The sequence below is a fragment of the Vitis riparia genome, chromosome 11 (assembly GCF_004353265.1).
Source record: "Vitis riparia cultivar Riparia Gloire de Montpellier isolate 1030 chromosome 11, EGFV_Vit.rip_1.0, whole genome shotgun sequence".
Classification (NCBI taxonomy): domain Eukaryota; kingdom Viridiplantae; phylum Streptophyta; class Magnoliopsida; order Vitales; family Vitaceae; genus Vitis; species Vitis riparia.
In genome coordinates, this window is record NC_048441.1 from 12,322,541 (window position 1) to 12,338,189 (window position 15,649).

Consider the following 15,649-nt stretch of genomic DNA (forward strand, 5'->3'; position numbering starts at 1 on the left):
AATAAACTCATTCAAAGTCCATTTCTTCTTTTGAGTGTTGTAACTGATTTTGAATGGACTGAATTGTGTAGGCAGAGAGATCAAGACCAAGTGCACGAGTATGTTTTCCGACAACTCTAACTTCAGTGCCTTGAGTCTAGTCATAAGATTAGACATTTCCATAATGTACTCCCTTATATTCTCTTTCCCTTTATACCGCATAGAGACAAGCTTACTAAGAATAATGCTTATCTCAACCTTTTCGTTTGCAGCGAATCGGTTTGCTATTTGGTCCAAGAATGCCTTGGCTTGTGTTTCCTCAGGTATTGCACCCCTTATAGTTTCTAGGCTACTGGACTATGGCTCACCCATAATTTTATTTGGTGATGTTCCCAAAAGCATATCTATATATATATATATATATATATATATATATATATATATATATATATATATTAATGATCAAACCACTAGTCCTTTATTGAAAAAGCTTAGAGAGTGCATTTATTTTACATGCATAAACCCATACAATTTTTATTTATTTATTTATTTATTTATTATTAAATTATGCCATAAAATAGGATGCATTTGAGACCCATGACTACATTTGCAGGGAACCCTGCAGCGGCGCACCAGCGGCCCTACAGTGGTGCACCAGCAGCGCCAAAACAGCGCAGCCCCACCCGCGGCGCCAAAACGGCGCCTGAAAGTCGTCGCTCAATGACGTTTCAATCGACAAACGACGCCAAGAACGGCGTCTGGAGGGAATGCAAGGCGGATGTCTCCTGCAGTGGCGCACCTAACAGCACCAAAACGGCGCCGAAACAATGGAAAATCGACGCTTGAATTACATCTGGAGTGGGCCTGAAATGGCTCTCCAAATAGCACCAGGTATGGCGCCTAAATGGTGCTTGAAATGCACCTGAAATGAACGCCTACAGTGCCCAAAATGGCCCAGATTTATTTTGTTGTTTCCCTTGGATCTTTCGTTTTTGTTTTTAAAGATTGTTTTTGGTGAAAATGGAATCGAAACCTTGCTCTGATAGCAATTGTTATATATATATCTTTGATCTCCATTATCACCAAAACATATGCAGGATATATTTATCAATTCATTTAGAACATACATTTATTTACATGGAACATACCCGAATCCATTTCTGAATTTTGGTTGAAGATGTATGGATCTTCTAAGGCTGAGAAAGGGAACCACCGTCATACATCTTCATTATCAATTCATTTAGAACATACATTTATTCATATGGAACATACCCGAATCCATTTATGAATTTTGGTTGAAGATGTATGGATCTTCTAAGGTTGAAGAGGGGAACCACCGTCATACATCTTCATTATCAATTCATTTAGAATATACATTTATTCACATGGAACATACCCGAATCCATTTATGAATTTTGGTTGAAGATGTATGGATCTTCTAAGGCTGAGGAGGGGAACCACTGTCATACATCTTTATTATCAATTCATTTAGAACATACATTTATTCACATGGAACATACCCGAATTCATTTTTGAATTTTGGTTGAGATGTATGGATCTTCTAAGGCTGAGGAGGGGAACCACCGTCACTGGATTCTCTCTGGCAATGGGAAGCGGGAGAGATTAGGGTTCTGTTCTATTAAAAAAAATGTGATATTACAAAATGAACAGACCCTTGACCTTTTATACCATTCTGCCTTAGGGACCATACCCATTGGGTTATTGGGCCTCACGAGTCTTAGGCCCATCATCTAAGACTCGTGATGGCGTTTGGGCTCTACACATATGTGGCCCATACTCTTGAACGAACAGAAAACAAATATTGTAAGAGGTGAATAGCTTAGTCATGAATTATTGTTAGATATATAAGTCCATATCTTAACAGGTAGGGGATGGAATTTGAAATCCCCGATATTTGATTGCTTAATTAAAATAATTAGACTTCTTGATTTTATAAGCTTGTCTCCTTCATCTAGTAAATTTGTTAATAAGAAAAATATTAATTTCTAATACCCTTTCTACTTCAATTGAGAAATTCATTTTATATATGTGTGTATATATATATATATATATATATATATATCTTTTTTATTCCATTTTGACTTTAATTATTTGATTTGATTTTATAAGACTTGATTTTGTAGCCTTTCAAACTTTACCATGTGTCATCTTTTGAATAATTTGTCATATGTCAATGTGTATGATTGATCACTTGTCCCATCCAAATTTTATTGAACAAGGAGTCATGATTTTAATGATCAATTTAACGATGCTTTAATTGACTAAAATTTGTATATCTACAATTGTTTATCAAATTAGGGGTGCACTAAATTAATCCATTTTATTTTGAAGTAATTTTTAATTAAGTGCACTTTGATGCCAAAGTAAAATCGAGAACCTCCTATTTAATAACCTAAAATAATGTAAATTGATTTTTTTTAAAATTAATATCTTAAAACATTTTTCTTTATTCCAAGTATTAACATTCTTTAAAACATGTTAAAAGGTTTTAAAAATTGTTAAGTCCCATATATTCACTTTCATAACATTAAATAATAAGTTTTAAAATTTAAATTAATAAATTATACTAAATTATTAAGCCTATATTCTTAAAAATCTCTACTTTAATAAGGTAAAATTAAATAACTTAAAAATGATTTTAAATATAAAAACAATTATGTGAATCATCATATCTTACTTATGATTTATGCATGTAACTTTAGAGAAATATTTATTGTTGGAAAGTCAATCTTCCTAAATCTTCCATATTAAGAATAGATGATCTGTATATGTTAGTTTTCCTATTGTAATTCCTGACTTATAGTTGGATAGTCTAGAATATGGTAAGCTGATTCCTGACTTGTAGAAAAAGATCTCAAACCTCCTTGTATAAATACACACTTCAACATCAATAATATTAATTCAGCCAATTCTTCTTCTTTTCATGGTATCAGAGCAGGACTAAAATCCTGATTCATTACTGCACTCTAATATCTTGTGTAGCATCTCTTTTCTTCAATCATCATGGCAAAATCAGAGATTCCTACGGATTTCTCAAAGGCAAATCTCTCCAATCCCTATTTCACTCACCATTCAGATCACCCAAGTTTGGTTTTGATTTCCAAATCTTTGAATGGAGACAATTATTCGGCTTGGAAAAGGGCTATGATTCTAGCTTTAAATTCCGAGAACAAATTGGGTTTTGTTAATGGCTCGATCAAGGCTCCTTCAGAAGAAATTGATCCTGAAGGTTATGCAACTTGGTCACGGTGTAACGACATGGTTCACTCCTGGATCGTCAATACTCTTAATCTAGAAATTGCGGATAGTGTAATCTATTATTCTACTGCTCATGAAGTTTGGGAAGATCTCTGTGAGCGATTCTCTCAGAGTAATGCGTCTCGCATCTTTGAAATTCAGCGAGATATTGCTTGTCTTCGACAAGAACAACTCTCTGTCTCTGCCTATTACACAAAATTGAAAGGCCTGTGGGATGAACTGGCTTCCTACAACGCTGCAGCACATGGGGCACAACAAGATCAACAAAAATTGATGCAATTTCTGATGGGTTTGAATGAATCTTACAGTGCTATTCGCGGGCAAATCCTCCTGATGAATCCTCTCCCTTTTGTCTGCCAAGCATGCTCCTCTATCTCTCAAGAAGAAAAGCAACGCCTCCTCACTTCGACGAACGCAGCAGCGGAATCTGCCACAAGTGCTGCTATGGCCGTGTGCAACAACGGCAAGTCTTCGGCAACTTGGAAGGACGGAATAGATTGATCGAACACCAGAAGGATGGAACCGACTGATCGCCCCTCTGGTTCTCAAAATTTCCAGGTGAATCGGTCTTCTCAAGGACAAGATGGCATACCATTTTTTGATCAAGATCGGCGCCGCATGGGTTGTGGAAGAGGACGCCCTCAGTGCTCGTATTGTGGAGATATGGGTCATTGGGTCCAAAAGTGTTTTCAACTACATGGATACCCACCAGGCCATCCTAAAACAAGAATGAACTTAGGCTCAAACTCAAATCGGAATAAAAGTTTTTCTGCGGCTAACCAAGTTTCTGAGGCAGATGAAGGGAAACCTGCAGTTGCATTGTTAGAAGCCCAACTCAAGCAACTTTCGTCACTTCTTAATAACCAAGATGAAAACTCTAGTTCCAAAGTGAATGCGATAACAAAGCCAGGTTTGTCCAAAGTCGCTTCCCGCAATTGGATTATTGATAGTGGGGCGACAGATCATATTACTTCATCCTCTAAGTTATTGCATAAAGATAAAAATTGCTCGTTACCGCCCGTATTGTTGCCTAGTGGAGAAAAATCGAATATTGTTACGAAAAAGACTTTGCCTCTGAACTCCGTCTATTATCTGCATGATGTCTTATCTGTGCCTACATTCAAAGTTGATTTGATATCAGTTAGTCTTTTGACAAGAGGTTTAAATTGTTCAGTGACGTTTTTCCCTTATTGGTGTATTTTGCAGGATCTGGCTACGAGGAGGACGATTGGTTTGGGTAAACAACGTGATGGACTATACTATTTGGTGGCACTAGCGACGGAGAAATCTTTAACCAACCATTCCTCATCCACAAACCAACCAACCTGCAATCTCGTCATCTCTTCCACTGATCTCTGGCACAATCGCTTAGGCCATGTGTCACCTTCTCGTTTGAGTTTCATTACCAAGAATTTTTTGAATTTTTTTGTTCAGTCCAATAATGCTTGCCCTATATGTCATTTGGCTAAGCAAAGTCGTTTACCTTTTGGTAGTAGTGCTATTTCTTCTACAAAACCTTTTGAGATTATTCATTGTGACATTTGGGGTCGTTATCGACACCCTTCTCTGTTTGGTGCCCATTACTTTCTCACTATTGTCGATGATTATACACGTTTCACTTGGATATTTTTAATGCGACATAAAGATGAAGCACAATCACTTTTAAAATGTTTTTTCAGCTATGTGTTCACACAATTTGAATTTCGCATTAAAACTTTTCGAAGTGACAATGGTAGAGAATTTACCTCACTTCGTTCCTTTTTTCAAGATAATGGCGTCATCTTTCAGCATTCTTGTGTTTACACGCCTCAACAAAATGGGGTTGTGGAACGCAAACATCGTCATATTTTACAAGTAGCCCGAGCTTTGAAATTCCATGCTCAAGTTCCCATTCAATTTTGGGGGGAGTGTGCTCTCACTGCCGTACACATCATCAATCGGTTACCTTCACCAATATTGTCTTTCAAAACTCCTTTTGAATTGCTTTACTCAAAACCACTTTCTTACTCCCATCTCCGTGTTTTCGGATGTTTAGCCTATGCCACCAATGTTCACACCTTTCACAAATTTGATTACCATGCCATGCCATCCATCTTCATCGGTTATCCTGTTGGTCAGAAAGCATACAAATTATTTGATTTATCAACCAAAAAGGTCTTTACTAGCCGAGATGTCAAATGTCATGAAGATATTTTTCCTTATGTCTCTCTCAAGCCCAACTCTACTCTCCTTTCATTGACCCATAATTCTGGTCCAATCCCCTTGGTGGCCCACGACATCTCTTCCTCCCTTGACTCTACTTCTCACGCACTTTCCCCTCTTCTTTCCAACCACACAAGCACACCGTCTCCCACCATAGAAAATGACGACTTTTCCTCTCCTTCTTGACCTTCCGAACTCGTTATCGAACCTTCTTCTCAGATTGATCCAAACCCTTCACCACCGTCTTCTACAACTCTAGTATCGCCTTCTCCGGTGTCACCATTTGCATCCATCCCGTCCGCTTCTCCAGCCGAAACACCCATTTTTTCACCAGAAACACACTCACCCAAACCAGCCACTCCGCTCCGTCGCTCCAGCCGTCATATCGCCCCGCCAATCAAGCTCCACGATTATGTTTGCTCCCACGTTTCCTCCAATCAATCGTCTTCCTTGATTCTAGGTCCAACTAAAGGTACACGATATCCACTGGCCAATTATGTTTCTTATCACAGATATAAGCCTGCATATAGATCTTTTGTTGCTCAACATAGTGTTGTCACAGAACTCAGGTCTTATTCGGAAGCAGCAGCTCATCCTGAGTGGCAGGAGGTAATGCGTTCTAAATTGCAGGCTCTCCAAGCTAATGGCACTTGGTCTCTCACTCCACTTCCGGCCGACAAGATACCGATTGGCTATCGATGGGTGTATAAAATTAAACACCGTTCAGATGGGTCTATTGAGCGTTACAAAGCACGATTGGTAGCGAAAGGCTTTACTCAATTAGAAGGTGTCGATTATCAGGATACTTTTTCCCCCACCGCCAAGATCATATCTGTTCGCTGCTTGCTTGCATTGGCCGCAGCCCGTGGCTGGTCTTTTCATCAAATGGATGTTAACAACGCTTTTCTTCATGGCGACTTACATGAAGAAATATACATGTCTCCGCCGCCAGGGCTTCGGTGACAGGGGGAGGAAAACTTGGTATGTCGCCTTCATAAATCACTTTACGGTCTGAAACAAGCTTCTCGCCAATGGTTCGCCAAGTTCTCAGAAGCTATTCAATCCGCCGGTTATGCACAATCTCGAGCCGATTATTCTTTGTTTACCAAAAAACAAGGCAAGTCCTTTACTGCCCTCTTGATATATCTTGATGATATTCCGATTACTGGAAATGATCCTATGAGCATTGCTATAACAAAAAAAATTTCTACATAGTCATTTTCATCTCAAAGATCTGGGTGATTTAAAATACTTTCTTGGCATTGAGGTTTCTGCTTCTAAAAATCGGATTTTTATTTCCCAACGTAAGTATGCATTAGAGATTATTGAGGATGCAGGATTGTTGGGCGCTGCCCCTATTGATACACCTATGGAACGAGGATTGAAATTGTCTGATAAGAGCGATTTGCTCAAGGATCAAGGTCGTTATAGGAGATTGGTTGGAAGGTTAATATATCTAACTGTGTTGAGGCCAGATATCACTTATGCAGTTCATGTGTTAAGCCGGTTTATGCATCAACCGAGAAAGGCTCATATGGAAGCAGTGTTCAGAGTTGTACGTTATCTTAAGAATGCACCTAGTCAGGGTCCGTTCTTCTCTTCGAATAATGATTTCAGATTGAGAGCCTACTGAGATTCTGATTGGGCAGGTTGTCCACTTACTAGAAGGTCCACTACAGGCTACTGTGTATTCTTTGGACCTTCACTGATTTCTTGGAGATCAAAGCGACAGAAAACAGTGTCACTCTCTTCAGCCGAAACAGAGTATCGTGCAATGACAGGAGCTTGTTGTGAGTTGACATGGCTTCGGTACCTTTTGAAAGATTTGGGTGTTTTACATCAGGAACCTACCTTGCTGTATTGTGACAACAAGGCAGCGTTGCACATTGCAGCCAACCCTGTTTTCCATGAGCGTACTAGACACATTGAGATGGATTGTCACTATATTAGGGACAAGATCCAAGATGGTTCCATTATTACAAGACATGTGAGCTCAGCGCACCAACTTGTAGACATTCTGACTAAACCATTGGGAAAGGAGATTTTTGCTCCTATGATTCGCAAGTTAGGAGTGCAGGATATCCACTCTCCAACTTGAGGGGGAGTGTTGGAAAGTCAATCTTCCTAAATCTTCCATATTAAGAACAGATGATCTATATATGTTAGTTTTCCTATTGTAATTCCTGACTTATAGTTGGATAGTCTAGAATATGGTAAGCTGATTCCTGACTTGTAGAAAAAGATCTCAAACCTCATTGTATAAATACGCACTTCAACATCAATAATATTAATTCAGCCAATTCTTCTTCTTTTCATTTATTATAATTATCATGATTCAAATCACATAGACAAGACAACTAGAATATGAATTCACTTTTCCTCAAAACTTTTTTTCTTTGGATCTTTCTTCTTTTACATTATTATTATTATTAACATAATAAAAAATAATTAGAAATTCGTAATCATAAAGTATGAAATACATGAAAATGAATATAAAAATAGATTGATTATATAAATTGTATTTGTTTATTTCTATTTAGTACCATAAATATGCTTACAACAAACATATCACTGTCTAATCTTCTAATTAGAGGTTAAAAAAGACAGAAAAATCCAAACATGCCAAAAACTATAATTATTCTCCACGATCCAATGCCTTTTACTCCGAGATATGTTTACATGCCAAAAGAAGGTTGTTTTCAAAAAGTAGCTCCAAGATATATCAGATAGTGGCTTAATTGCAGTTTATTTATGCATTAAAACCCTTAAAAATAAAATATTAAATAAATAATCAACTTAATACTTAACTTGATTAAATTATATTTATATTTAAGTTGAATTAATCTATATCTACCAAAAAACAATTTAGACCTTAATATTAGTTATCTCCAATATCTCAACTATATTATTTTCTTTACATATATTGATAATTCATCTAAAATATTATCATGCTCATAAAAACCAATGTAAGTTTATCCTAAAATCAACAATATAACAAAGCAATTTATATTCAGATTGTGCGACATTTCTACTAAATAAAAGAAATAGGAACAAAACTCATGATGGTGGGTTGAGCAAGGTGTCATGAAAAAGAGGAGAGCAACAAAAAAATTCATGAAAGTTGTGAGATGCTTGAAGAAACAGGAGATCATCAAATTTAATGATTAGTTTTCCACAGAAATTTTATTGATTAACATGGATTTATTTATCATTTCTCTATTTTTTAAAATAGGATTTGTGTTTGAAGGGTAAAATCCTCTGTTAATAATCTCTTTTCAATAATTTAAGAAGTCTTTCGTTGACCACTAATTATAAATTATGCCCACAAAGAATCATACCAACTATTAAAGACCATGTGCTAAGGTTTGTAACATCGTCTCAAAGCATCTCAGTTAATTTCTAGACCAAAATCTACAACCATTTGTGTTTTATTTTTTAAAATTATAATATTTTTTTCTCAAAAATCCAATTTTTTTTTTTTCTTTTCTCTGGCAAATAGATTCTAGGATTTAGACGATGGACCCAACCCAACATTAAAACCAATAACAAGTTGAAAAAAATTACAATAAAACTTTGAATACCCGGGAGAGTAATCAATTCGGTCACTTAAGCTTTGTTTTGGATAATTAACACTAATACTATCTCGGTTTTAGAAAAATATTAAGGAATAAAAAATATTAAAAAATAATTTTCTTATCTTTAGTTTTTTATTATATAAAAAAAATCAAATATAAATAAAATTACTTGAAAATTTATATGTTTTTAAAATTATTTAATTTTTATATAAAAATTTAAAATAAGTGAAATTACTTTGAAAAGTAATATATTAATTTTAAGTTTTTTTTTTTTTTTTTACATTTTCCTCTATTTTTTCTTTCACAATTTTCCTCTCTTATATTTAGTTTTATGAAAATATTAAGAAAAAAATTATTTTAATTCATGGTTTTATTATAAAAAAATTATATATAATTAAAATTAATTAGAAACTTAAATATTTTTAAATTATTTAATATTTATATAACAAAGCTTAAAATAAATTTAAAATATTATATAAAAATAATTCATTGATTAATTTTTTTTTCACTTTTTCATTTTGCTTCTCTATTTTCTTTCATTTTCGTTTTCTTCAAATTTGATGCTAGGGTAGCTTGAACCCAAAAAAAATATTGAGACCTAAGAAAGTAAGCCGCGTTAGAATAATTCACAATTAGAACAAAATTATTAATTAATCTAAGTAGGTTGAAACACTTTTTCATTTTAATTTGTAAGATTATTCGCATATTTTTAAATAGGACAGGAGAATTTAGAGACGCATGTTTTTTTTTTTTTTTTTCTCAAATGTTTATTGGTGAGAAAATATTTTCCTTCCAATTGTTGTTATTTTGAAGATTTCACCGTACTGCAACCACATTTTAGGAAGAAAATGGTAGATTTGGTTGTATATGTTTAATTGTTGATTAGAAATTCATAATTATAAAGTTTCAAATATATGAAAATGAATATAAAATAGATTGAATATGTATGTCAAGTTTGAGTGGTTTTAATTTAGTTATTTGTGTTAAGAAAGCAATTACACTAAAATAGAATTGTTAATAAAAAAATATTCATAAATTAGATTTTTCTCTTACAAAGTGTATAAAAAAATAATATAGTAGTCTTTATTTGCCTCCATTATTTTACCCCAATATTTTATTACTCGATACATTTTGTAAGTATGATATTGATAAATCACAAGACAATCAAATTTAATGATCTGTTCCGAAGAATGGTTCAACCGTTTTTAAAGTCTTCTGATGGCTATAAATTATGTCGACACCGATATTTTCTCAAAATATCTCAGTCAATTTCTAGACCCAAGTCTACACGCATTTGTGTCCACGTAAAAATGATTTGATGTTTGGTCAACCATACAACCTTTTAGAATTGGACAAACCCACTCTTTAGATAAAGGACCAGGTCCAACATTAAAACCCATAACAAGTTGACAAAGATTACATTAAAACTTTGTATACATGGGAGAGTAATCAATTCGGTTACTAAAGCTTTGTTTCAGACAATTATCACTGATATTATTTTTGGTTTTAGAAAAATAATAAAAAATAATTTTCTTATATTTAATTTTTTTGCTATAAAAATATAAATAAAAATAAAATATAATTAAATTATATAAAAATTTATTTATTTTTAATTTGTTTAATTTTATATAAAAGTATAATATAAGTGAAATAAGTTTGAAATATGATATAAAAATAATTTATTAATTTTAAATTGAATATTTTATATATATATATATATATATATATATATTTTTTTTTCATTTAATTTTTTTTTTCACTCTTTCTTTCACATTTTACATTTGTTATGCTTATTTCTATGAAAATACTAAGAAAAAAAATTATTTTTTTATACTTCGTTTTATCATTAAAAAAGAAAAATATCTTATGCAAGTAAAATTAATTAAAAACTCTTATATATTTAAATTATTTGATGTTTATATAAAAAATAAAAAATAAATAAAATGAATTTAAAATATAGTATACAAATAAGTTAATGATTTTAAATTTATTTTTTATTTTCATTTTACTCTCAATTTTCTTTCATTTTCTTTGAAGTTTTCCAAAACCATACATAATCAAAATTTCTAAAACCAAATATAAACTTTATAATTAAATACAACTTTTAAAATTAGTCATTGATATTATTCATAGATCTCATACATAATTTACAATTTTTTTAGATTTAATTTTAGTCACATAGTCCTCAGATTTGATTAATTAAATACACCTAATTTTTATAGGTTGAAAATTTTATCAAATATTCTGAGTGAAAGTAAAAAATAATAATAAAAGTATTTAATAAAATTTCAAATAAATGAAAAATCCTATATATCTACCGAAATTATATGAAATTAATTTTTTTTTTTCAAATGTGATGGAACAAACAAAATTCTATTTAGATATTAAAAATATAAAAATAATTTTACTTTAAATAAAACATTTTTAAATTGTTGCTACATTTGGAATCCACCAGAACTATTGTCCCACCATCTCCAATGAAAAATTCAACTAGTTGCGCTGCTCGCATCGCTCCACAATCATCCAAAACCGATTTTATTTTATTATAGCCTCGCTTTTCTACGCATCTTCATCTAAGAAATCTCTCCACCCACGTTAATTTTGATCAGCTGCGGAAGACACCTCAGATTCCTATAAGGCAATCCATGACATCATCATCATCATCATCATCCAGGCAAGAAGGTGCTAAATTCCACAGTAGAGGTCATTATTTAAGTTGTTTCAGGGGCAATCCCTTATCTCAAAGAAATCAAGATAATCATATACATTATCCTTTCTTTTTTGATGGCTTCCAAGACGTCCATTCTCTGCCTTCTCTTCTTCCTCCTTTCTCTGCTCCAACTCCACCGCTCCACTGCGCAAACCGTGGTGAAAGGGGCCTACTGGTTTCCAGCCAGCGGATTCCCTGCCTCCAGTATCAATTCCACTCTTTTCACTCATCTTTTCTGTGCATTTGCGGATCTCGATCCCAGCACCAACAAAGTCACGATTTCCTCCGAAAACGCAAATGCATTCTCCACCTTCACCACCACTGTCCAACAAAAAAACCCTTCTGTCAGAACCCTTCTTTCCATCGGTGGAGGAAGCTCTAATAAGACCCAGTACTCCTCCATGGCCAGCCAAGCTAGTTCACGTAAAGCTTTCATCGATTCCTCCATAACTGTAGCAAGGTCCAATGGCTTTTCTGGTCTAGACCTCGACTGGGAGTACCCTACCACCACCACCGATATGACCAACTTCGGAACCCTCCTCACTGAATGGCGAGCTGCAGTTGCTAATGAGTCCAAAAACTCCGGCAAGCCTGCATTACTTCAAACCGCAGCAGTTTATTATGCACCAAAAATCGAGGGATTGAGCTATCCTGTTAGCTCAATTTCAGCGAGTTTGGACTGGATCAACGCTATGGCCTACGACTTCTATGGCCCCGGTTGGTCTCAGGTAACCCGTTTGCCGGCTCAATTGTACGATCCGGGGAGTCAATATAATGGCAATTATGGGATCGTAAATTGGATTCAGGCAGGTCTGTCCGCCAAGAAGATAGTACTGGGCTTTCCCTTCTATGGGTATGCATGGAGACTGGTGAATGCTAATAATCATGGTCTTTTCGCTGCCACGAGCGGAGCAGCTACGGCGGGAGATGGTTCGATGGGTTACAACCAGATCAGGCAGGCCATAGCGAATGGAGCTACGAAAGTGTACAACTCAACCTATGTGGGGGACTACTGCTATGTTAATACAACTTGGATAGGTTATGATGATACGCCAAGTATTTCCACCAAGGTTTCGTATGCTAAGGGAAAGGGGTTACTCGGTTACTTCGCATGGCACGTTGGAGTGGATTACAACTGGGTCCTTTCTCAAACTGGTAAGTATATTTATTATTTATACATATAATATTTTTTTGTTTTTCTTTCAAATCACCATTCGTTGACTATTCCATAGTTAAGGCGCCTGCTCAAATTCATTTGTCAATAAATGCCAAATGTCAGTGTGTTCTAATGCTGGGTTTTATTGTTTTTGCAGCATCACAGACGTGGGGCTCATAAGCTTGAAGCATGGGATCCAAGAAATGCGGAAGTATGAGATTATTCAAATTGAAACAATAATAACAAAAACAACTTTATGAAATGTTTTGTACTATGTAGCATGATAAATAAGGAATAATCTCATTAATTTCTACTGATATTTGGACGTTGGATGATTCTCATATTTATTTTTAATTCATTCCCTAAATGTGATACCAATATAAATTAATTAATTCTAAACTACTTGTTAGAACTAAATCAAAGCAGGTAAGGGATCAACTTGATTGTATGAACCACCTCCGTAGAGCGAAGCTATACCTTGAGAAATAATATCCTATGGATACACAAAAATTCATAGTAATTTATTTTATTAAATCTCAATCAATTTTATAATGTTTTTTTAATAATTAAATTGAAGAAAATAACAACACTCTTACAAATTCAACATTTTTTAAAATATGTCAAAAGATGAGCTCAAATTCATGAAGTTCCATTTTGTAAAACATAGATTAAAAAGTCAAGTATAATTAATGTTTCCCGGGTGAACAAATCAACCTAGGACATGGACTTTTTATTTGTTTAATGTCACGATGAGAGAGAAGTAGGAAATACGTGAAGCATTTTAGTATTTCTTAATAATAAAAGTATGTTGCCATATATCACTACCTGCCATCTCTCTCTGTGTTTTTCTCTCTCTCTCTTTTGGACAAACCCGGTATTTTAATCAGTTCCCTCTAGCCAAACACATCCTAGCTAGAGAGTATTGCTGAAGAATAATTTAGCCAAGAAAAAAAGAATCTCAATTGGCAACAAGTTAGCATGGTTATTTTAATAATTGGGAGAGAAATCAATTGGTTTACTTATTTGAAGTACTATTGAATTGAGACGATATCTTCTCCTAAAATATTTTCACATTAAAATTTCGACAAGTTCCCTACTTGCATCACTCCACAAATCAGCTAAAACAGCCACAAAGCTTATCATATGAGCTGTAGATCAGGTACGACATGCTTCTGATCAGAGAAAGTTAATCATCTGTTTTGCCTCTTCTCTTCAATGGCTTTCAACACTAGTTTCTTCCTTCTCTTCTCCCTTCTTTCCCTACTTCATCTCCACACCACCATTGTACAAAGCGTTGTGAAAGCCGCCTACTGGTTTCCAGACTGCGGATTTCCTCTGGCTAGTATCAATTCAACCTTTTTCACTCATTTTTCTGCGCATTTGCCCATCTCAATCCCAATACCAATCAACTTGTAGTTGTCCCTAAAGACAGAAATGCATTCTCCAACTTTACCAGAACTGTCCAACAAAAGACCCCTTCTGTCAAAACCCTTTTCTCCATTGGTGAGGAAGTGTTGACTGTTGGGAAGTATCCAAGTTATCATTTTTATAAAGAATATTGTATAGGATATTTCCTAAATTTATATATTATTGTAATATCATATTTCGTTATGCGATAAGGAAAATTATTAGGAATATTTTATAAATATTTTAGGTTATAAAGAAAAAAAGTTATGAAATGGGGATGAACCTATAAAAACTATACAAGATGGATAGAGATACAAAGAAAAATTAGAGATACCTGGTGGAACAAAATGACTCGTGATAGAGTATATATATAAGAAGTGGAGAAATATGAGATGTTTGAAGAACTCAATAGTTGTATTTGGTTCTATATTTTATTTTAAATCTAAGCAATTTATATATTGTTTAGTTTCTCTTTTCATAAGAAATTTTTTTGATCTAAGAGATAAGAGAAAAAATGGACAAAATAAAACTTATTTTAGTCATATCGATTTTTTTTTTTTCTTAATGATAGTTTTTTTTTTAATTATAGTAGATTTATTTCTCATTCAACTTGTATAAAAATTGAGATAGTGTAATTGGTTTTTAAAATTATCTAAAAGTTTTTAAATAAATTTAAATAAGATTATTAAGTTATATTAAATAATTAAGTTAATTTAATAATTATATATAAATTATGTTTGGTTGATAGAATAGGAAATGACATGATATCCTTGTTCTTATATTAGATGGAAATTATAACTTAGAATATTATATCCATAAGGTATGTATATGCCATGCTCATATTTTATTTATAAAATGAATAAAAAATATTACATTTCAATGTTTAATTTCTTTTACAAATAAAAAATATATTACACCTTAAAGTTTGCTATTAAAAAAAAAAGAAATCTCTCCCATGTAATATCATTTACAAATCATTAATACATTTTATAATATAGTAATTAATCTTTATTTCTTTATTAATAGTATTCATGATGAAAATACTAAAAAATAATCAATTTATTATATATATATATATATATATAATATAAAATATTATGTATTAAATATTATATTAAATAATACTATATGTGGGATCCTTGCATCCGTGTAGCATGGGCCCTTTTCCGTGGCGTGTGTCCTTACCCGTCTAAGAAGCTAGATGACGAAATACTATCTAGATATCATTTATTGTTATCTAGCTAACACTAAATATTACAATTCTGAATGTTGTAACCGTGACATTAAGGCTATTCATGAGTATAAATATCTAATTTTAAAGCACAGAAACCACTATGCACA

At 33.4% G+C, this 15,649-nt stretch overlaps 1 protein-coding gene across 1 annotated transcript; it reads left to right on the plus strand.

Moving 5' to 3' along the window:
• The first annotated feature begins 11,781 nt into the window (after positions 1-11,781).
• LOC117924657 (class V chitinase-like) lies at positions 11,782-13,226 on the plus strand. The gene is made up of 2 exons (XM_034843355.1): positions 11,782-12,900; positions 13,059-13,226. Exons 1-2 carry the CDS (start codon positions 11,820-11,822, stop codon positions 13,079-13,081), a joined length of 1,104 nt encoding a protein of 367 aa, XP_034699246.1. The 5' UTR covers positions 11,782-11,819; the 3' UTR covers positions 13,082-13,226.
• The last annotated feature ends 2,423 nt before the right edge of the window (positions 13,227-15,649 follow it).

Coding starts and splice junctions, on each gene's coding strand:
- LOC117924657 (XM_034843355.1), top strand. CDS start 11,820: ATGGCTTCCAAGACGTCCATTCTCTGCCTTCTCTTCTTCCTCCTTTCT. Junction 12,901..13,058: donor CTGGGTCCTTTCTCAAACTG/GTAAGTATATTT, acceptor TTGTTTTTGCAG/CATCACAGACGTGGGGCTCA.